The sequence below is a fragment of the Corapipo altera genome, unplaced genomic scaffold (genome assembly GCF_003945725.1).
Source record: "Corapipo altera isolate COAL_440 unplaced genomic scaffold, ASM394572v1 61281, whole genome shotgun sequence".
Classification (NCBI taxonomy): domain Eukaryota; kingdom Metazoa; phylum Chordata; class Aves; order Passeriformes; family Pipridae; genus Corapipo; species Corapipo altera.
The window spans coordinates 5,548,897-5,572,124 of NW_020884921.1; the positions used below are offsets into that span (position 1 = coordinate 5,548,897).

The 23,228-nt window shown below is 34.4% G+C and overlaps 1 protein-coding gene across 2 annotated transcripts in view; it reads left to right on the forward strand.

Annotated features, from left to right (window-relative positions):
* The window catches only part of ADGRV1 (adhesion G protein-coupled receptor V1), a 271,306-nt gene that overhangs the window by 64,760 nt on the left and 183,318 nt on the right, over window positions 1–23,228 (forward strand). For both annotated transcript variants that reach the window (XM_027656816.1, XM_027656817.1), the window contains 19 exons: window positions 548–628; window positions 1,801–1,940; window positions 2,352–2,961; window positions 3,904–4,119; window positions 5,270–5,485; window positions 7,231–7,475; window positions 7,660–7,841; window positions 8,584–9,395; window positions 10,682–10,891; window positions 13,631–13,761; window positions 14,034–14,133; window positions 15,334–15,513; window positions 17,036–17,199; window positions 17,716–17,809; window positions 18,429–18,458; window positions 20,438–20,516; window positions 21,152–21,290; window positions 21,809–21,950; window positions 22,366–22,628. In XM_027656816.1, coding sequence (XP_027512617.1) covers window positions 548–628; window positions 1,801–1,940; window positions 2,352–2,961; window positions 3,904–4,119; window positions 5,270–5,485; window positions 7,231–7,475; window positions 7,660–7,841; window positions 8,584–9,395; window positions 10,682–10,891; window positions 13,631–13,761; window positions 14,034–14,133; window positions 15,334–15,513; window positions 17,036–17,199; window positions 17,716–17,809; window positions 18,429–18,458; window positions 20,438–20,516; window positions 21,152–21,290; window positions 21,809–21,950; window positions 22,366–22,628 — 4,034 coding nt within the window. The remainder of the gene's footprint in view (window positions 1–547; window positions 629–1,800; window positions 1,941–2,351; window positions 2,962–3,903; window positions 4,120–5,269; window positions 5,486–7,230; window positions 7,476–7,659; window positions 7,842–8,583; window positions 9,396–10,681; window positions 10,892–13,630; window positions 13,762–14,033; window positions 14,134–15,333; window positions 15,514–17,035; window positions 17,200–17,715; window positions 17,810–18,428; window positions 18,459–20,437; window positions 20,517–21,151; window positions 21,291–21,808; window positions 21,951–22,365; window positions 22,629–23,228) is intronic.

Here is a 23,228-nt window from a genome sequence, read left to right on the forward strand (position 1 = left end):
TCTGGACACAAACCCACTTTTTGGTCTTGCCAACACCATTGCAACCACAAAACTTAGGGTAAAGGCTTCATTAGTTAAGCTACTGGTTTTTTTCAGTTTCCTGACATATTTTTGATTTGTGAGAAAATACTAGAATAAGAGAGTTGGACAGGCTTTAGCCACTGCTCCCCCTACCCCACCTTCCCCTCCCCCCCTTTCTGATTTCTCCATTACAGACCTTATTTAGGAGTGAGAAAAAAGGGACACGGAAGGAAATTTAAAAAAAAAAAAAAAGAGAAAAGAGAGTTGTATGTGTTTTCTTTCCTTCTGACCTCCAACTGCTGTTTCCAATTTCATAAGTTAAATAAGAGGTAGCATATTCAATACTTTTTCTGGCTTTTATCCAAAATTCTGTATACTTTCTTGTCCAGAAATAATACTTGCCTAGAATACTTCCCTCTCTTTTTCTGTTGTCCAGAAATGTTTAATTACTTTAAATTACTTTCTACTTTCTCTTTATTTATAAATATATATATGTGTATATATCTGTGTGTCTGTCACCTTAAAGTTGCTGAGCTCTTTAGAAATGATGGAAGTGGTAGTGGTGATGGGAACATGGATTTCTTCCTTTCAACTGTCCCTCAACATGGTAAGCATTTTCAATTAATCCTATTTTTTATTTATAATTGTAATATCCATCATAAATTACTATGCTGTTACAACTTATCATAGTGTTTCTTTATGTGCAGTTAGAGCTAATTAGTTTAGGTTTATTGTAAAGTTTTGTCAAAAAAATTCTTTTTGATTTTAATTTAGGTGTAGTTTCAGTAGCAGTCAGTGTTTATTATAAAGCAGAGAACAACAGGTTCTGTATCATCAAAAATACATTGTTGTAGAACACAGTATAGTAATTCCCAAAGTTCAGTTTGCGAAATTAAAGTAGAAAATTGTCAAATTTTCTGGGGAGCAAAAAGCAAAGGCACTTTTTAAATTAAACGTAATTTTAAAATTACCTGATTGAATTCCTTGATGCATTCTCTATATTACTTTGATCCCTGCCTGGCAAAAGTACTCTTACAGAATAGCAAGTTGTGTTAGATATTTTAAAGAAATAGTTCAATTGTTTTTCATTTTTCCTCTTTAGTTTCTTCAAGTTTCTATTTATGTCATGACATACAGAAAACAAAGATAATTTAAGATTGAAAAAAAAACTAGATGAAGAAATAACATAAAATCTGTGGGAACACCCTCTACCTATAGGACTTCAGATTAAATCCTACAGAGCTGAAAATGTTATATGAGCACCCATTATGTAAATTGAGTAATTTATTCCCCTGTGACAACCTGATTTTAAACTGTAAATGAGAAGTATTTTAGTTTGAATTTGATGATAAGCCTGTGGTTTAGCCATTTTTTAGCACTTCCTGTTTGTTTAGTTACTCTCTCTGAGCAGCAAGTTATCTCAGACAATATTTGTAGTAGTAGGATTTATCTGACTTGTTTGGGGTTTTTTTTTCTTCATTTTTCATTCCAGATTATGTTAGGATGAGACCTGCATTCATCTCATCTTTCTGCTTGCACTGTATAGCTCCCCACTATTCTAAATTCTCCTCCATTTTTGTCCATTCAAACTGTAATTTTATTTCTATCCTTCTCTTAAAATAATATTTTTTTTGTTGCATAGTTCCAGGACTTCATTACTGGAAGTCAGTTACTTTTCCATATGGAGAGTTATCATGCATTTATTTCTTTAGCTGTTTTCTTTCATGTAAGAAAATATGCTAGGAAAAAATAACCCTTTTGGGAAATTGCACTTAACAGCTAGCTTGGGAATTGCATCCTACATCCTTGTGACTATTGAGGCTTCTGATGATGCTCATGGTGTATTTGAGTTCAGTGCTGAGTCACTCTCGGTGAATGGAACTGAGCCCGAAGATGGAGAAAGCAGTGTTGTGCTGCAGGTTAGAAAACTTTCAGTCTCATACTGTGGTACAGTACTCTTCTGTCTGTTGTTACTGGTGTCCTATAATATTTTTGTCATATGTCTGTGAGGTTTGTAACAACTTTGTTATGCACATCTGTTTTTCCAGTTCATGTGGAGTTTGCTAAGACATATCGTTCAGCTTAAAGCTAAAATAGTAATAATATTTACAGATTAAAAATTTTACAATTGAATTACTACTATCTTAAAAAACCAGTGTTGATGATAAAAAAAAATGTAGCAAAGCTGAGATAATAAAAACTTCAGGTTTTTAAAACACAGATTTATCTTCAACTCATCTTGTTATTGTCTTTGCTTATTGTAGTTTGCACTTTTGTATTATTCTTTCTCAAAGTATGAAAATATGCAGATCTTTATATTCTTCTCTTAGGTTGTGAGAACTCACGGGGCCTTATCAGAGGTGGTGTTGCATTGGATCATAGTCTGTGATCTTATTGGAGACCTGATCTCTACAGATGGGAATGTAACATTTGATGTTGGCCAAGTGAGAACAAATATTACAGTACATGTTTCTCCTGATGACATTCCTGAACTGGATAAGGTGTTTTCAGTTTTGATCATCAATGTCTCCAGTGGTCGTCTTGGAAATCATACTAATGCAACATTAACTATTTTAGCTAATGATGATCCATATGGAGTCTTCATCTTTTCTGAGCAAAACAGACCAATAAAAGTTGAGGAAGAAACAAAAAATATCTCTCTGACAATAATAAGGCGTGGAGGCCTCCTCGGTACAGTGATGGTGATGTACAGAACTATTGACAATGATGAAAAGTCACTTTTTCTTCCAGCTGATGTTGTCAGAGCAATAGAAGGAAAAGACTTTATACCCATTAGAGGTTATGTGATCTTCGCAACCAATGAAAGTGAGGCCACAATATCCTTGCCTATTTTGGATGATGATGATCCTGAGAGGTCAGAATCTGTTTTTGTGGAGTTAAGCAGTATTGTTTTGGTCAAGAAAGTGCAGGATCGGACAAGTAAGTGTCTTACATAAAACCTGCAATTTATATTTAAAGGTTAGTTTTTAATATTTAACAGGATAAATGTTAAATGTAGCAAGTCAGATGAGGAACTCTTTACCTCTGCCAAACTCTGTATGGTTAAGATATCTGAGAGTTACCTGACTTGTGCCCTGTTGGCATTTATTTCCTTTGGCACAGTATTTTATTACAACTGGATGAGCATTTCTTTGTCCCTTTTGAATTGTCTTATCCAAGGTCTTTCAGGCCAAGTGTGTTACAGTACTTTTTTGTGCTGCTCATCTAGTGTTGTTTCTGTAAAGTTCAGTATTAGGAAGTAACTAAGCTAGTGTTGCTTATTGAAACACAAAAATATCTTACAAAAAAAAGTGGTGTAGAATTACAGACGTGCTGCTTTTTTGGTATAGACAACTTTTACTTCATCTCCCATTCAGATAAATTTGGGTAAATTACAGCCTGATTCATACTTCAAAACTTCTTGGCATAATTTAATTACTCCCCTTGCCCCCAGATTAATCTTAATATTAAGAGAAATTTCAAATATAATTCCACTTGGAGTTGCAATCTTATTTACACTTCATCATAGCAAGAGTAAAAATGGAATTCTTCTGAACTGTATTGAGCTTACTCTTGGCCTTATGGACAAATAAATAAAAAAATAAATTCATAGTAACTTATCTTTTAAAAAAAATATTATGGTTTATATGCTCCAGAGCATGTAGAATAATGTAAAAAAAAAATGGTATCTTTCTGCCAGAATGGAATTCAAACACCAAAAATGTGTTGATGTAGTTATACTTTATCCAATTCTAGAAAAGAAAATTTTGGTGAAAACTGGTGACAACTAACCACTAAACTCATATGTGTGTCTGTGGACTCTATAGCCATGGATAACAAGGATAGCAGGCACCCCCTCACTAGGTTTTCTTTATATTTCAGTTATAAATTCTCCTCGACTTGGATCAGTGGGTGAGACAATAGCTCATGTAATTATCAATGCCAATGATGATGCTTTTGGAACACTTCAGCTTTCAGCTCCAACTGTGCGAGTTGCTGAAAATTATGTTGGACCAATCATTAACGTGACCAGAACTGGGGGAATATTTTCAGATGTTTCTGTGAAATTTAAAGCTATACCAATAACTGCAACAGCTGGTAAGAAAGCAGAATATCAGAAGTATGCAATCTGTGTTAAAGTTGAAAGAACAGTCAAAGCAAACAACTGTGTATTGAATGCTCTTATTATATAACAAATATGAAAAATTAAGTAGTAAGACATTGACTGACTGATTAGCAAATATGAGTCCAAACCCTATAAGAATGTTCATGCATTGGCTTTTAGAAAACTCTGAGACATCATCACTGGAGAATCTAAAAGACAAATTAAAAAAAAAAAGACTTAAAAAAAAAATACTGTAGTAGTATAACTACTATTTAGCCCTGTGTACATATTTAAACCCACTATGCATTGTTTAGGTGAGCTTACTGGGGAGAATGTAAAACAAATGGGAATGCAGATAAACAAATGGAAGGTAGACTTCTCCAGTTGGTCCCAGCTGTAGAAAAGGTACATAAAGAAGGAAGAAAACTTAGGAAGACTGCAGAGTTAAAATTACTTAGACAGTTATAAATCAAATGCACTGTATTTTAGTTATGTCCAAAATTGAATAGGCAGGTGATACATGCTCTGAGAACTGGCATTTTTGTTTTTCTGTAACAGATGATTATTAATTGTGTAGCTAGATTTATGTCAAAGAATACTTTCTATTAGTTTCTGAAGCGGACCTGTGATCTTGTGTATCGCAATTGTTCATCTAGACAGTCTTAGAGACAAATTTGCCTAAAGTGCCATTGACACACAAAATGGGCCCTTTACTGAAATCTACTTTGACAAAGATGCTTCTGTTCACTTTTATCTCTTGGAAAGCCAGAGAGCAATTATAAATCAAAGACAGTAACATCTTGGTAGTGTGACGTTGTTAACAAGAGACAATAATGGACCTTTTGTAACTACCTCTTGGTCTAACAGTGCAAACTCTGTTTTGGTCAAACCAAGTTTTATTTTCATCTATCCAGGTATCTAAAAGGCAATGGGAAATAAAAAACAAAAACAAAAACAAAAACAAAAAAGACTTGTGTTGTCTGGGTCTAAAAATAAAGAAAAAAGATCATAAAAACACAGGGAAATGCATGTATAAGGAAAAAGAGAAAATGGGTATTACTGATGATGTTCACTACACTGAACCATAATGCATTGATATTATGTGGTTTTTACTGTTTTGGGTTTTTTCATCTACAAATCTAGGCGAGGACTACAGTGTAGCCTCATCAGATGTTGTCTTACTAGAAGGGGAAACAAGTAAAGCTGTGCCAATTTATATAATTAATGATATCTATCCTGAAGTTGAGGAATCATTTTATGTTCAGCTGCTGAACCAAACAACAGGAGGAGCCTTGCTTGGATCTTTGACGAGGGCAGTCATAACTATTGAGGCTTCTGATGACCCATTTGGATCCTTTGGTAAATGATTGCATATTTTCTTTCTTCTGTTAACATTTTTACTTTGGGTTTGTGGTTGAGCTGTTAATGGGTAACTGAATAAAAACATTTGGAAGGGGAAGTCTGGATGAAGACAATAAAGGAAAAGATAGGATAAATGGAATTAAAACATGTAATTAAGAAGTAATGGTGCTTTAGTATGACAAAAAAAGTATTATTTTGTCAGTTGATATGGCAAGATTTTGGAATCTTCTAATGGAGATAAAGGGATTTTAGTGTACTTTTCTTATTTTTTATGTATTCAAAGTGTTACATTTCTGTGATATGTTTAAGCCAAAATCTGCATTCTAATACCTGCTGCTTAAATACTTTGATATCTTTGTTTTACTAAATAAGCAGCTAAAATAAATTTCAAAAATGCTGGAAAAAACTGAAATTGAAAAATATGAAGAGAAATTAAATTACATTCTCTTCTTTTCTGTCAAGTACTTTGGTTTTACTTCTGCCTGTTGTTAATAAAAAGAACTGTGTATACTTTCCAAAATAAGTTTCATTGCACAGGTTTTGAGAAGAGTTTTGGTGATTTCAAAAATTTAATCATTACTGTAGTAATCTCTCTTTTTTGTTTGTTGTTTGGTGTATAGTATATTTTTCTCTGCCTTTTCCTTTGGCTCAGTCTTTTCTCCCTTCAGTACTCTACTTAGTTCTTGTTCTAGTAGAAGGAAAAAATAAATAATTCCAGGTGGATAATTAATTAACTTAATTCCTAAAAGCTGAAAGTTTAATACAAGGAAGACTTTGAGTTATTAGGAGTAGCATTGCCAACAGGTTGAGGGAGGTGATCCTGCGCTTCTACTCAGCCCTACTGTGATCACATCTGGAGTGCTGTGTGCAGCTCTGGGCTCATCAATCCAAGTGAGACATGGAACTCCTAGAGCAATCCAGCAGAGGGCTATAGAAATGGTTAGGGGACTGGAACATCTCTTACGAGGAAAGGCTGAGATTTGAATTCAGAGGGAACTTGTCAATGTCTATAAGTATCTGAAGGGAGGGTGTCAAGAGGATGGAGCCAGCCTTTTCTTGCTGGAACCAGGCTCTTCCCAGTGGTGCCAAGCAACAGGACAAGAGACAGTGGACAGAAGCTAATGCACAGGAAGTTCCACCTGAACATGAGGAAGAATTTCTTTACTGTGCAGTTACCACACACTGGAACAGATTGCCCAGAAATGTTGTGGAGTTTCCCTCACTGGGGACATCCAAGAACTGTCTGGATGCAATACTGTGCCATGTACTCTAAGAGGACCCTGCTTGAGCAGGGGTGTTGGACCAGATGACCCACTGTGGTCCTTTACAATCTGACCCCGTCTGTGATTGTGTGATTCTCTGACATCTACTTAGTATATTCCATGTTAAATTGTTTTGATATATTTCTTCAGTAAGTGGCATGAAAGCTCATAAGGAGTGTCCTTGCTGGGAATAACTGCGAAATTCTATTCTAAGACTTTAGAACATTTCATGGTTAGACTCAAACAATTATTGTGTTGGAACAGACTTTTTGGATGAAGGCTTAGTTTTCATGATAATTTTCTCTGCAGCTGAAAATATGAATATTGAAAGTTTGCTTTTAAATTTAAACCTGATTAAAAGTGATTTACCTGTGCAAGTAAATGCAATCAAGTGAAATAAAACCGAGTACTTAAGGAACTGATATATTTACTTTCAATTTCATTGTTAATGCACTCACATCTCTCTGTGGCATACTTCAGTTTTTCAGAATACCGAATTCACTGTGGAGGAGCCTGAATTTGGATCAGTAACCCTAACTCTGCCAATAATCCGCAATGCTGGGACACTGGGTAATGTTACTGTTCATTGGGCTGCTACCATTAATGGGCATCCTGCTTGTGAGGACTTGCAGTTTGCCAATGGTAATATTACTTTTACCCCTGGGGAAGCCATTCAGATGTTGCTGTTGGAGATCTTGGCTGATGATGTTCCAGAATTAGAGGAAGTAAGTAAAACATTCTGTCTTTCTTGAATAGTGTTAGAGCTTTAACTTGTTTAAGAAATGTGTGCAAATCAAAACAAGGAATATTCTTGCAAGAAGCTCAGATTTTACTTTGCTTGTGATTATTTTTAGAAATAGCAAAAACTGCTCAGCTGCATTATTTGTTTTTCTTTTTTTTCTTTTTGAGATTGTCCATGTAGAATTAACTCAGGCCTCCAATGGTGGTGCTATCGGGTTAGATAGCACGGCAAATATTGTGATTCCTGCCAATGATAATCCTTACGGCACAGTTTTCTTTCATCAATCCTCATATCGAATTCAGGAGCCACTAGAAAGAAATTTACTTGCAAATATAACAGTCAGGAGAAGGTTTGTATAATGGGTACTGGTTTTGTATCTCTTATTTTTTTCTTATTTTTCCCAGTTTTTATTTTTTGGTATAATTTCAAATGTCATGCCCTTGTATAAGTGTTTGCAGCAATTTCTTGATCTGCCAGCTCAATTAATTTTTATGTCACATACATTCATTTTGAACTAGATGTCTGCTTATTGGAAATCTGCATAAAGTATTTAAATGTAATACACATTTGTAGTGTAAACCCAGTGTACACAGTTTACTTGAAGTTTCATTTTACCTGTTTAATCATCAAACCATTTAAAGCTGCAAAGCAGCCTGTTCCTGTGATGTCAATTGGAGGACAAAGGGCATCAACCTTTGTGTGGTGGAACACAAGAAAAGGGGAACAGGTTTTTTGCATGTGATGTGTCCCGAGTACACCTAGGAGGAATGATGACAATGGGACAACACAGGCTTTTTCTTCTTTGGCAATCCTAAGAAGACTAAGTTAATTCCTCGAAACAAATGTTTGCAAACATGCACTTTTAATTGACTGCTACTCAAACTATAAATAATCAAACTTACTCTCCAAAAAAAATGTTATTTACCAGTTATTCTACTACTAGCTTCAAGGGAATCCACTTTAATTTAACTTTTCAGCAATTCAGAAAGGGTCCATTGGTTTTGTTCACTTTTATTCTTAACCGAGCAACATACAGAACATCAGAGATGCTTCACCAGCTAATATAACATTTTTATTTTAATGTCTTTTAGTGGGGGAAGGTTTGGTCAGCTGCAGATATTTTACAGCACTTCTGACACTGATGTCTTAGCTCTTGCCATTGAGCAAGGTGCGGATATCCTGGACTATTATGAGTCTCCCGTACAAGGAATTCCTGACCAGCCATCCAAGACCAGAGTGAACGTGTCAGCAGCAAGTGACCCACTGTATACCTGTGCAGCTCAGTGCCTAAAAGAACAAGCATGTTCAGCCTTTACATTTTCCAGTGCCTCTGAGATTCCTCTCTGCCTTTGGCTGACAGCAGAGATCAGCTCATTAACTAACACGTCAGGATTATGGACCTACAAGAAAAACATCAGCAGTGCATCCACTCTGTTTAGCACACAGGCCATTGCTGGTAGTGATTATGAATCTGTCATAAGACAATGGGCCATCATGCAGGAAGGGGAAGAGTTTGCAAACCTCACAGTTACCATACTCCCTGACAACCTGCCAGAGCTGGATGAAAAATTCACTATATCTCTTTTGAAAGTTCAACTAATGAACATCTCAACCAGCTTAAAAAATCAACCAACTGTAGGACAGCCAAATACTTCCACTGTTATCATAATGATGAACGGGGATGCCTTTGGAGTGTTTAAGATCTACAGTGTAAGCCCCAATGCAACAGAGAAAGGTCTGTATATTGAAGTAGAAGAACACCCTCAGACCGAGGTGCAGCTAATGATACACAGGACAGAAGGCAGCCTGGGACAGGTGACAGTGGAATGGCGTGTTGTTGGTGGAACTGCTACCCCAGACTTGGATTTTGTGGGTGTTGGTGAGATTCTGGTGTTTGCTGAAGGTGAGGCAAGGTTTTGCACTAGCTTCTGTTGTATCAAATCAAAGAAAACCAGAAAGAATCTAACAAACACACACATGCATACACAAATTAAAAGGGAAAGAAGATGAAAAGTATAAATATTTAAGTATTTTAAAAGAAATATTGCAGTGTGTATTATAGACATGACATTTGTACTAAATAAATAAGGAATAATATCGCTGGAAGTAGTTACTATATCAAGGATAATGAAAATGAGAATCGGACCTTACTGGTCTTTTGGCAATCTTCAGTCAGCACAGTATTAATTTTTAATGATACATCTTTTTTGATTCCAATATTATGTTGATTTTGTAACATAATGTAACAGGATATTTAAAAAAGCTGCAAAGAGGATGACCAATTCTGTGGCAGGCATTACTTAAGCACCATGCAACATGACCAATGTATTTTAAATTTTTAAAGTCTGAGATGATTGAACAGTTGTTTAGAAAACAATTGACAGGAGTATAGTAAAGATTCTAGTGTGCATTTAGCTTGCTAAATCATCTGAATTCAAATGAGGGGTTACCAAGAGTGATTGTGAAGCTGACATGTAATTATATTAGTGTTTATAAGTTCAGTAAATCTATTTTCAAAATTCTTTGAAAGACAATATAGCAAAAAATATACGTATCTTGTAAACTGATATAGTCATGAGAATGGGTTATGTAGACACACTGAGTAATAAGATTGTGTTGCAAATTATAATGGATTATACGTATGATATGTAATCATACATATGTATGATTATACATAAATATATGATTGATTGTGTTTTCTGTTTACATTACCATTCTTTGATATTCCACAAGACAGGTAACTAACACAGTGACAGCCCACTTTAGTGCATTCTCTGGTCCAGTAAATGTATTCAAATTGAATGTGCATACATGTGGGTAACGTTCATCAGAGAATTTATGCACTTGGTAGTTTTTTTTACAAGCATTATATTCCCCTTTTCTAGTTTAAATATGAAATCCAGAGAACTTATAAAGCAAATAAAGAATTCTGTACATTCATAAATTATGCCTACATTGTTAATTTCTACATAATATATTTAATAATTTGTTAATTACATTACCTAATATACCTTTTCATCAGTAATCAAATAAATCTTCATAATGACATTCAGTAACTTCTAGACAGGTAAATAAATATTTTCTATATCCTTTCTTATACTATTTGAATATTTACCACTAGAGGTAAATCTTTTAAAAAGATGATTTTCATGTGAACACGTAAGTATGCATATGTTCTTCTCCTTGTAGGTGAAACAAAAAAGATGGTCACAGTGACCATTTTAGATGATCCAGAGCCAGAGGATAATGAAAGCATCATAATCAGCCTGGTCCATACTGAAGGAGGAAGTAGGATTCTTCCCAGTTTTGACACTGTCACACTGATTATCCTGGCAAGTGACAACGTGGCAGGAATCATTAGCTTCCAGACAACTGGAAGGTCTGTTATTGGTTGTGAAGGTGGGTCCTGTGTTTTGACCACACTCTGTTTTAGCATGAACTTCCATCTCTGTGTTTTCTGTTGATAATGACTCAGGGATTGTATCACTGTTCAGAGCATACCAGCAAGCAGAGAATAACCACATATTTGGCATACATTTCTTTGGATTTTTAGCTCTTGCAAGCATTACACTTAAATGAAATCTATGAAAAGGATGAATACTCTGTTTCCAAAACCATTTTATATATCATCATCTGTTCTTTCCTGTTTTTCTGAAGATTAGGCCTTGCTTCTATTGGTATAGCATTTCAAAGCTCCTTTTAACATTTCTTGTCTTTTTCATTTATACTGTATTCCAGAAATTTCCGTCCTACATACCAATTAGTAGTCTGAAGCAAATATCATCTGTCACTGATTTAATATTAAATCATCTAGAAATTATTCCCACAGAAAGATTAGGATCAAATCTTCTATCTTTCTGACTCAATAACCCACTGTTTTAAAATTTCTCTTTATGTTTTCTATGGTATCTCATGTAGCAGTGTGGCAATCTTGATGTCATGGCTTTTGAGAAAGAACAATATTAATTGGATATCTAGTGTCTACTAGTGCTTTGAGAGAGCATGTTGCATGTTTGACCTAAGGCTTTGTACAGTTCTGCGTAGGGTAGTAGTAGTACTCAAAGTGATTGCTTTCACCAGTCTTTGCTGGAATCTCAGTGTATTGAAGTCTCACGTTTTTCTAGCTTGTAAACTGATGGGCAGGGAAACTAAACAAAACAGAAATCTGCTGTCCAGGAATCTGTGCATTGTATTTTCTGCTGGAAGAAAAATTCTGTCTCAGGAGAACATGGTCTGTTTTTTTTCCTGAAATGAAAAGACATGTCTTAGTTTAAGACTAATACTGGGATGGAGACTCCAGTGAATGGCCACCCTTTCACCAATACAGAGAGACAAAATGTGAGGAGATATAAACAAAAAATAACAATTTATTGACAAGAACTATAACAACAAAGAGAACGGTTCAAACCAACAACAGAGATCACCTCTAGTCTGCCCACTGCCTGTCCGACTGAAAACATGGTCGAAGATGGAGAGAGTTCTCGCTCCTTCCAGGCAGCATCTTTCCCCCAACCCCTACCAAAAATGTTGGAAAAAAGGAATAAAATACAAATCCTACTTAAACCATGACACCATAGTATTTTAGGTTTTATTTAGATATGGTTTGTGTTAATTCTGTGCTAGTCTGTGCCCGTTTTTTATTCCTCCACATTAGTGGTCCTGATTTGCCTGCCAAGCCAGTCTGGTAGGATAAGAACCACTGTTAACGAGCACAAGGAATTACTAAAAGCCATCTCATTTCCAAAGGTTGCAATGACCTGGGATACTTTCAACTGGTTAAATATTATTCATAGCATGCTAGCAAATGCTGGCTATTTGAAGCTGAAGTGCTGTAGTGTGGAAATTACTTGATTTCTTCAACTTGTGGAAAAATAGTGCATTGCATTATAGCAACAAAGAACAACCAAACTAGTTACCTAAGGCCCTTATATAATTTCAGTACTTTTCTTAATTTTTGGTAACAGTCTTTTTTGTTATGAAAGCAAAAGTTAACAGACGTAAATTCAAATATTATTACCTTTTATATTTATTATTGAAAGTTTCTGTCAAGCAAATCAGTATTCTTTTCAAACTGTGCATATTTTTTATCACCTTTTTGAGGGCAATGGTAGCATTTTAGTACAGGCAGAGCTTGCAACACATGTGTGGCTATGACTGTATTAGGTGAAAACACAGTGCAGTAGCTTGAAATGGGGAACAAGAGGAGGATTGATGGAGATCTCCTCCTTCTTCATTGATAAATGCATATATCTAAAGAAATATTTAAAATGGTGGAATATTAAAAAACTTAAAATAGTGAAATTAACTTAATAACACTCAATCTTCAAAATCTGATTAGTACTTGTATTATTATTTCTTACTGGATAGGAATAGCAAAGATTTTGGTAAATCTGACTGAGAAACATGGGTGAGTAAATGACTACCTGTGGAAAAAATACTGTAATTACTTATAGATGCACATTGTCATTTGATACTGATTATTCCAGAAATTATAATAAATTATTAGACAATATACATTACAAATTATGAAACATTAATTTTTTGCTTTTAAATACTTTAAAATTGTGGATTTTTTTTTCTGGATGTTTTCTAACACTGATAACATTTTTAAGTTCAAACTCACATAAATAGAACTTGCAGGTAATTACAAGCATTTTTCTGATTGCACTGTATAAAGTCAAAAGACACTGCAGACGTTAGGAACATGCATATTCCTTGCCAGTTAGTTGTAGTAGAAAACTCTGTTATAGCTGAGTATATAGCATTTACTCTGTTGTGTAGTTCACAGACCAATACTGCTCTTCTTTTTGTACGTGTTTTGATGGCACTTACTCATCTGTACCAGGTTCCTTATATTTTGGTAGTTCTTTCCAAGGGTGAACCAAAAACAGACAGTTTTTTCCAAGAGTGAACTAAAACCAGAGAAACCCAGGAAGAAAGAGTTTAGGTTTGTGGGTTTTTTGTTTCAGTGTTAAAAATGAATGTGTTATATAACTACTGTGAAGCTCACTATTAAAAATATTAAGGTCTTTCAGAAAAAAATATTTTAACTCTTATGCATGTTTTTGACTTCTCATTTTAATAGTTGAATTGTAGGAGAGGAAACTCAAAATATTATATCTTATAATTTGTTCCTAGGAGAACAACTACAATTTCATATTGTACGAACTGCCCCAGGACTGGGAAATGTTACTGTTGAGTGGAAGATAGTTGGACATAATGTAAAACAAAATTTTGAAAACTATTCTGGAATACTCTTTTTTCCTGAGGTAAGTCCATAAGCAAATCTAGTGGCTACAAGAGAATATTGTAATTTGAAGTGAGCTGAGGAAACAAGTGTGCTTTTTTAGCAGTCTTTTTTTCTTTATATGGTTATTTACTCACCCCTTTACTCCAGGAGTTCTAAACTGCGGGGAGTTTATAGTTTTAGATACTTTAAGTTTACATTTGTTAAAAGTATTTTTCAAAATACATATGATACTGTGGTATCACTTGTACTCTATAAACTAATGACTAACCATTTTATCAACAAAATAAATAGGGGATATTGAATACAACATTGTATGTTCACTTGCTGGATGACTATATTCCTGAAGAAAAAGAAGAATACCGCATCATCCTGTACAACATCAAAACAGAAGGTAATGCACAACTACAACCTGCTATATCAGGCATTGGAATGGGCTGCCCAGAGAGGTGGTGGATTCACCATCCCTGGAGATCTTTAAACACGGATTGGACGTGGCACTGAGTGCCATGGTCTAGTAAATGGACTGGATTTGGACCAAGGGTTGGACTCGATGATCTCGGAGGTCTTTTCCAACCCAATTGATTCTATGATTCTATCATAAAATTGCCATTTAGTAGTGTAATATTTTCCTATGTATTAATCAATTTTGGAAGCATAGGACTAAGCATACTGCAAATGCTGTAAACTGTGCAAATTTTGTTCACATTTTATTGAAACATCCTTGAAACTTCTTTGTATATGTGTGTGTATATATATATAAATCCCACAGTGTCTTTGCATTTTTCCTTAACTGACTGTTTAATTCAGTACTTATTTGCTTCCCTTTAACTGAATATAAACTTGAGCATACTAATACGTTCTGGATACAAGTGCCATGAAATAAGTGGATATTTTTATCTTTGAAAACAATCTTTTCATATCAAGCTGTCTTTCTGATCTGTCTCTGAATTCCAGGACGTCAGCATATTTTATTCTTCCATTCAAATTATAACGAGAAAAGCATGAAACTGCATCCCTTCTGAAATACCCTTTGTTAAACTGGAATTAATATCTAAAAAACAAACTAACGTGACATAGGTTGTGTTGCTGCTAGGTGCCTTGCCAACTTGCATTAATAATTTGTTTACTGTAGTAATCCTTCAGGATAAGTATCAATTAATGTAACTAATGTGACTGTCAAGGCAAGACTGTTAGTAATTTCTTAATGGAACGATGGAGAAGTTGAATATAATTTTAACTTGTGGAATGAATACCTAGGAAAACTTTCTCTTTTGTTTTACAATAGAATTAATTTAGGAAAGTTGATATTTAGCACTGACCCTTTTTCTGATTTCTTAATACAGTGTTGTAACTCTGTACTTAGTATGCATACAATTCTTGTGATTGAATATTCTTTTATTTGTTATAGAATGTAATTATGTATACATTCCATGAAGTTTACCATCTGTAAACTTCAGTCAGCAGTCATGTTTGGCTTGATGTCGTTTGCACTGTTACTAGCTGTCATTTGGATGTAATAGTAGCAGTAATATAAGACAAAACTTTAGTTGCATAATGCTGTATTAATTGTAGTCCATTGATTCTTTTGCAGGAGTTTCTTCTTCAGGTGCTGCCATTTTGGATAGTCAGGGATATGAAGCTGTTCTTACAGTAGAAGCTAGTGATGAACCACACGGAGTATTGAATTTTGCTTCTCCATCCAGGGTAGTTTTACTTCCAGAGGAAAACAAAACAGTTCAGCTTTTTATTAACAGAGAATTTGGATCTCTAGGTTTGTATAACAACTCTAAGAGAAGTTAAGTTTTGTTTTTGAAATTATTAGACAAATGAAAGCTATGACAGAGAAGCTGGAAATTTAGAAAATCTTGGATACAGTTGATATTTTCAGAACTTCTAGGCCCTTAGTGCAGGCTTGGAAACTAAGTTTTAGCTAAAACTGCAGCCTTAGCCCTCAATTTCACAGCAAGGGGTCTGTTGTGGCATATAATACAGCTAACTGGCTATTAGGATTGTATCTTTATGTCTGACAAATCTGTCTTGAAGCGTGGCTCCATCCAGAAGAAATAAAAAACATGAGAAAAGGAGCTTGAATGAAATGATCATTCCCACATCTTTGCCTCTAAACTTGCAGAAGTTGACAGCTTAGGAATGTCCCATGGAAAAAGTTTTATTCATACCACTGAATTCTGTTCTCCTCTGAGAATTCTGTATTCTTTTTTAATTCAATTTTTCCTTTTAAAATAAAAATTGAGTGGTACTAACTTCCAGAATTCAATGATGTGCTGTGTGCAGAAATATTTATTTGTATTAGTTGCTTGAGGATTTTAAGTTACATTAGGAGATAATGTGTAATCATTTTCTAATTACATTTTTAGACTATATTTAGACATCTTTGGTAATCTCTCCTAGTTTCTGTTATCTGTTTTGAAGTGAAGTGACCAGTTAAAATAAATATTCAAGATCTGGACACACCACAGATTTGTAGAGGCATTTTAATGATATTTCTATGTTTTTCCATTTCTTTTTTAATATCAATCAATATCTAAATTAACTTTCAAACACTACTCAGGAAACTAATACTTTATTCTAAGTATGTCTAGTAAATGTAGAATCTCTTAATTAAAGTTTATCGTTATTTGTTAATACTAAGATTCTTCTATACCTTTTGTTATATTTCATAAAGACTAGCTTTGAATTTCATCTGTCACTTTATCTCCAGGATCACTTTCTTTAAATTTGCAACTTCACTTACTCTGACAGATTAGTGAGATGTGGCTTTTTTATTAAAAAAAATAAATTGTGTCTAACTTTTCCCCTTAGTAAAATTTATCAATGTGCTCCCTAGTTTTTATTATTTACTGGAGTCTTTATCAGTCTTTTCGGGAAGGAAACTAGATTTAGCACTGCCTTTAGAGCCTTTCTTAGATACCAGTTGTTCCTGAAACGTTCTACTTCCCTTGGCACCGAACCTGATATTAATAATACATTAGAAGTAGCAGGTAGTACTTCAGTAATGTAATATTTTCAGTCCCCAGTGCCTCAAATGCCTGAATACATTTGGTCCTAATGCTTTCCAAGTCCTCTGTTGTTGGACAAATCATCAAAGGCTGGACTGAAAGCATGTTAAAAGCAATAAAAAAATTCTATTGGCTCCAGATTACTCTTAATCCTTCTGGTTTGCAGTTAAGCTTTTCATTTTGTCAAGGAACATTTGATTTCTTTTCTTTGTCTGTTCTGGTAAGCATTATGTAAGAATTGAGAACAGTTGGTTTTTTTGGTCATATTTTAAACAGGTGCTATCAATGTTACATATGCCACAGTTCCAGGATTGGTCACCTTAAGTAATCAGACAGAGGGGACCTTGGCTGAACCAGGAGCTGATTATGTAGCTGTTTCTGACTCACTGATTTTGGAAGAAGGAGAAACATCAGCTGTCATAAGTGTTACTATTCTAGAGGTAAATTCTGTACCCTCTTACTCTGTACACAGAAAAGAGAAAATTGTGGAACCTGAAACTTGCAACCTATGTATTACTTGAAGCTATAGATTTTATTGTAATTTAGAAAGCCTGTGTCTTAATGGTAATTTCACATAAGGATAAATAATAACAGAGAACAGTACTACCTATAGTTAAATGAAATTAAGCTCTCTCATTAAGACTTTATTATCTGATATTCAGACCAGTGTAATTCATTGCTTGCTACAGGCTGTTACTTTATCAATGGTTGGAATTTATGCCTTTAAAATTGGGCAGAAATTTATTCACATGTCTAGTTCAGTGTCAACACAGTTGTTTCCATGAAATAAAATGTCTTACTTAATAATTCATTCAAGATAATACATTTTATATGAAAGTGTTGCAGGAAAATGTTACCATAATGTAAGACACTTCTAGTGTGTTGCTTTTTGGCAACTTCTATTACAGTTTCTTAGAGAAAATGAAAAGAACATGTGCTGGATTTGTGTTTTGTAGGACGATGTGCCAGAAGTGCAAGAATTCTTCTTGGTTAATTTGACTTCAGTGGAACTTATTATGAACCATTCAACTTCTTCCCTACCTAGGCTGGGTAAAACAACTTATGCAGAATTATGTTTAACTTTATTTTTATATCAGTTGCAATCATATTATATTACTCTGGCACATTCTCATTGTTCCACTTTACTTGCCAACTATGCTAATATGTGACCAGGTACTCTGCAAGAAACATTGTAGAATATCAAATATAATCATTATTACACAACTTCTTACTTTTTAAAGCCCTGTAAAAACTATAAGGGAATTTTCACAGAGGAGTTAGTTAGTAATTAGCAGATGGAGAGCACAGTTATCTCAGAAGTTTCATTAGCAGTCAGATAATGTGATTTTAATTTCCAAGAACAAAATGGAAACAAATACGTCTAAAAAAATTCCTTCATGTGGTTCCTGTGCTGACTCTTTCAAAAGTGGCTTTTTATTACTCTTTATCAAATTTACTTTTAGGAATTATATTCTATGATTTTTCTCCTCTTCCAGTGAACTTGTTGTTTGCTTAATTAGATTCTCATTCTGCTTCTGAATTCGGTAGCAGAGCTGCCATTGACTTTAAAGGCAGTTGGGTTATCCTGTGGTACTATGGGCTAATTATGCTGATTATTTCTAACATCTTCTATGACTCTTTTCCCTTTTCCTTTGCATGCGTGTTGAAGTGACAGAGTTAACTCGTTACAGACTGAAAGGTAATTTGCAAGACTGATTGATGGTTTGTAGACACTGAGCTATGACTAGTCGAGCCTAAAATTTAAAACATGAAAAGGGTAACATTAAAGTACAAAGGATTTTCTGAACTAAATTGTTCTGTACTTAGGATGATCAGATAACAGTTTTAATCTATAAGGCAAAAACTTGTCCTTATTATAAATTGTCACAATGAATTCTGTTATCAGACAATATTTTCTAATCTTGTTTTCTCTGTTGGTATATTTTCTTTGTCATAATTGAGGATTATCAATTATCATAATCGAGGATTTAGCTCCTTGTTGATGCAAGGCATTTGTTTAGGACATACACCAGTGCCATACCCCACAGAAAATATTTAATATAAGTCTAGGTGTCTAATATTAAAAAATGGGTGTCCTGCACATGATACTGGCATGTGCAATCAATTCTACACATCTGGAATATATTGTATACATTGTTCCTGTCATGGCCATGTGGATGCAGTATGTGGTGTAGGTCTGGGGTGTCTGTGATGTGCAGTTAAACACATGGAACTTAAGTGACCTCTGTTTCTGATATGAGGCTTCACAGATATGGAGCAGAAACAGTAAACATAAAGACAACTATGTCTTTACCATGCTTCTCTTGCTCCCATCTTCTAAAAAGGTGGAAGAAAAGGCCTGACTTAATACAAAAGTCAAGGAATTAAGAAGTGGGAAAATGTTCAACACTGGGGAATGATGAAAGAAAAACAAATAAACTTATTGGCTAGAAGAAGGACTCTAAGCTGGAGTAGAGTGACAGGGAGGCATCAGGGAAAAGGAAGCATGCCAACCATGAAAGAAGAGATCTGATGTTGAAAGTGAAGTATTACAGATCTTGGGTTATCTGATCGGACTATAACACAACAAGGGAAAACATGGGTTAGGAGTGAAGATGAAGGGTCTATATTCACTGGCACTCTCTATGAATATCTAAACTTCAGTAACATTTCTGATATGTAGAGGTGTTGCAGCTGTTGATGATGTTCATCATTACCTCATAGCGTGAGGTTTGAATTTGTGGCAGTGACCTTTTATTTAGTTTTATGTGATTTAATAGAGATCTTTCAAATGGATCTAAAATAATATATTTACTACAAATCCAGTGGAGTCAATTTGTTTTGTAGAAATTGTCGTTCTTCCTTCATTTCTTTTTAAGTCTTATTAAAAGTAAATTGACGTAAATTGAGGTAATCATGTGATGCTGTTTGAACAAATTAAGGTATTATGATCTCAGAAAAATCAAGTTCTGACTGTCAGGTCCTGGTCCCTGAAAGTGGTGGACATCTAGAAATTTTTCAGTATTTTCACAGGGCAATACATGCAATCATTTTTCAGGGTTACTGTGAAGATACATATGTTTTTATAAAGTAATAGAATGTTACATTGCATAAACTGCCTATAAGGAAATTAATAATTCTATATTTGTAGCAGAATCCGAGGTGTGTGTCATTAAGGTTTATGATCAGGCACTGAAACATGAACAGGAGATGAAATACTGGATCATTTATTATTCTTTCTTACTCATTTTCCCTTCTGTACTCAGAATGGCACAGTCTGCAGAACATTAAATGTCATCATAATAAAAACACATAATGAAGATGAAATGAGATTCCTTGACAAATCTTGCTTTTGGCATTTTCTAATTTTTCTGTGCTGTGGGGTTTTTTTCTAAATTTTCTTTAGTCTTTTTTTTCTATGCATTATCAAATGTAACAGTTGTAATTCAAGGCACTGTCTTGCAGTTCTAATAGTAAGGTAGTAAAAATAGATTTTCTTTAAGGCTTTCCAAATTATCTTCCCCATGACCTTTTTCTCCTCCATATTTTAGAAACTGAAAATTATGTATTTCTTGTGCAAAATTAGTAGAGAAATAAAGAAATTCTTCTGTTATGCTTGAAAATAATGAAAATGGACTTCATTGTTCTTCATATTTGTCCTTCTGTTTTCCATTTTAGATGTGGAAGGTTTAACTTCACAAATTATTATTGATGCTAATGATGGAGTAAGCGGAGTAGTTGAATGGGAAAGTACCAAGTAAGTCTTGTCTCTTTGAAGAACTCTCTGTGTCAGTTAATGATTGGAGTTGCTCAGTAATTTTAATTTTCAGTTAACAGTAGAACTTCTATTAACAATAGGGTCCCATATTTGAGATGGCAACACATCATTCAGTTCAGTAGAACTGGAAAGTATAAGATAATTCCCATGCTGGAAACTAGCATTTACATTATGTTTACTCAGAAATCTTATGCTACCATGTAGTTATTTTCACTGCTGTCCTTTTGTATTGTGAACTTCCATCACTCCTGCAGCCTCCATCCTTTGCTCCAGCCTCTGCATCCATGTAAGCATACACACTGGCATCTCCCAGATCTTTTTTATCTGATTTCCAGGAGCTAGGAAGAAGGCATCCGTGACCGTAGACAGGCTTAATCTGCCACTAGTAAGCAAGAAAAAAAGGAACAACATCCTACAGGATTTTTACAAAATTCCATTTACATAAGAAACAAAGATAAAAAGGTTGCATTCGACGTTGGTGATGATGCTGCTACTATAATGGTGCCTTTTACTTATAAAGCAGAGGGGATGATTTGAAGTGAAAATATGACAGTTATCTACTATTTTATTCAGAACAACATACTCAGCGAGCATTGTCTTGGTTTTCATTTTAGTTTTGAAGTTAATGAATCTCATGGGGATCTGACAATAATGGCATACCGAAACAAAGGATCTTATGGGAATGTGTCTGTATTTTTTTATGCCCAAAATTTGGAGGCACAGCTGGGTTTGGATTTTAATGTGACCTCAAGGGTAAGAACTCTGAATCTAGCAATTTTCATTCCTTCAACTTCCTCAAAAGAATGTCCTCTTGTTTATTCTGCAGAATGATCACTAGTACAGCTAGATTTTTCAGCATGTTTCAGTTGCTTTGATCATCAGAATAGAATGAGATAGAATTAGTCATCTTATTTTACTCTTTCTTTCTTTTTTAGTACTGAAGCATTTTTAAATATAAGACACATTGTAAACTTTCAAACATCTATTTCAAATACAATTTCCTTAGACAAGAGCATATAAGATTCCATGTAAGTTTTAATATTTTTTACAGCAGAACTCTCAAAGTGAATTGCTCTTGCTTGTCCTCACTCTGCAGTATGCTGAACTATTTTGCTTCTATTTCAATCAATTTCTAAGGGACGTAGAAAGTACAGCTCTTCTTACCTGCTCTTTCCTTCCTAACTAAGACAATTCTACTTTGCCTTAGTTTAAAATTTCTCTGTATATTAACAGCTGTTGAGTGTTCAATGCTTTCTGTGCTTCAATGCTAGACTCTTTTTTTTGCTGATGGAGAAAGGAATAAGTCTGTTGTTGTTACGATTTTTGATGATGATATTCCTGAAGGTGTTGAAAAGTTCCAGTTAATTCTAACAAATCCCTCTCTGGGCCTGGAATTAGGGAAGAACACAACAGGTAAAACTTAGTTTTGATGTTCTCCTTCTTCAGAATTGTCATTTTAGTGTCAGTGATTTTAATTTTGTTCTTCTGAATATTTCAGAAAACACCATAGCCCTGCTGTGGTAGATTATTAGTCTCTTTTGGAAAATTCTTAAACATCCCTGTGAAATGTGTAAAATTAACAAAATAATATGTAAAATAAGGAATCAAAAAGTGCAGAAGTGAACTTTTTAGTAAGACAGTCTGGATTCTTCCTTTCTAGAAATCTTTCTAGATAAAGCAAAATACTTACATACTCTCTTCAAGTAATATCAACATTATACACTAAAGGAAGAGTGGATTCATGTATATATGTATTTATTTGTATATGTGTACAATTATATTTTACTATATTAATTAAAGAATATTTCCATCATTTATTTCTCAAAAGCCACAGTTACTATATTTGCCAGTGATGATGGACATGGAGTTTTGTCGTTCAATAACAGTGATCACTTCTACCTAAGAGAGCAAACAGCTCTCCATCTGATGGAAAGCATTGCAGTATTAAATATTATTAGAGAACCTCCTCAGGGGATATTTGGAACTGTGACTGTTCAGTATCTTGTAAGTGAAATTAATTCTTCAGAACCATCAGTGGATTTGACCCCTTCTCAGGGATACATTGTGCTGGAAGAGGGAGTCAGATTCAAGGTAATATGATAGTTATTACCAAAGAAGTGAAGAAAGTTTTTTCAAAATTTTTGGAAGGCTTTCAGCAATGTCCATGGTTTTTTCATGTACAAATTTTTTCTGATGTTTTCCTTCATTCTTGGAGCTAACTGAGTCATGGGAGCACATAAAAATGGAAGGTGCTTTGTTGTAGATATTGTGCTCTTTGTAATAGTTCAGGTAAAGTGAAAAAATATAAAGGGTATATAATATTTATATGTGCATAGGGCCACTTATTTGTATGTATTTAGTACGTAACTGAAACACAAACTTTGACATGAAGTCATAATTTACAAGTCTGAATAGTTAAAGTGGGAGTAAAGCTCCTGTTCTGTTATGTGGTCTGAACTGAACAAAGTATGCTGCAGCAATGGCAAAAGGTGAAGAGCTCTCAGAGTCATAGAAATTGAAAACTACTTATCTTTCCGGGAGTATTAAGCTCACTGCCTCTCTGCTGTCCCCACAAGAATGTCAGCTAGAAAATGAGCTAGCTTAAGTGTGTGAAATCCTGACTGCTCTGAAGTTTAATGATTGCTTTATTTTATTTTATTTTATTTTATTTTATTTTATTTTATTTTATTT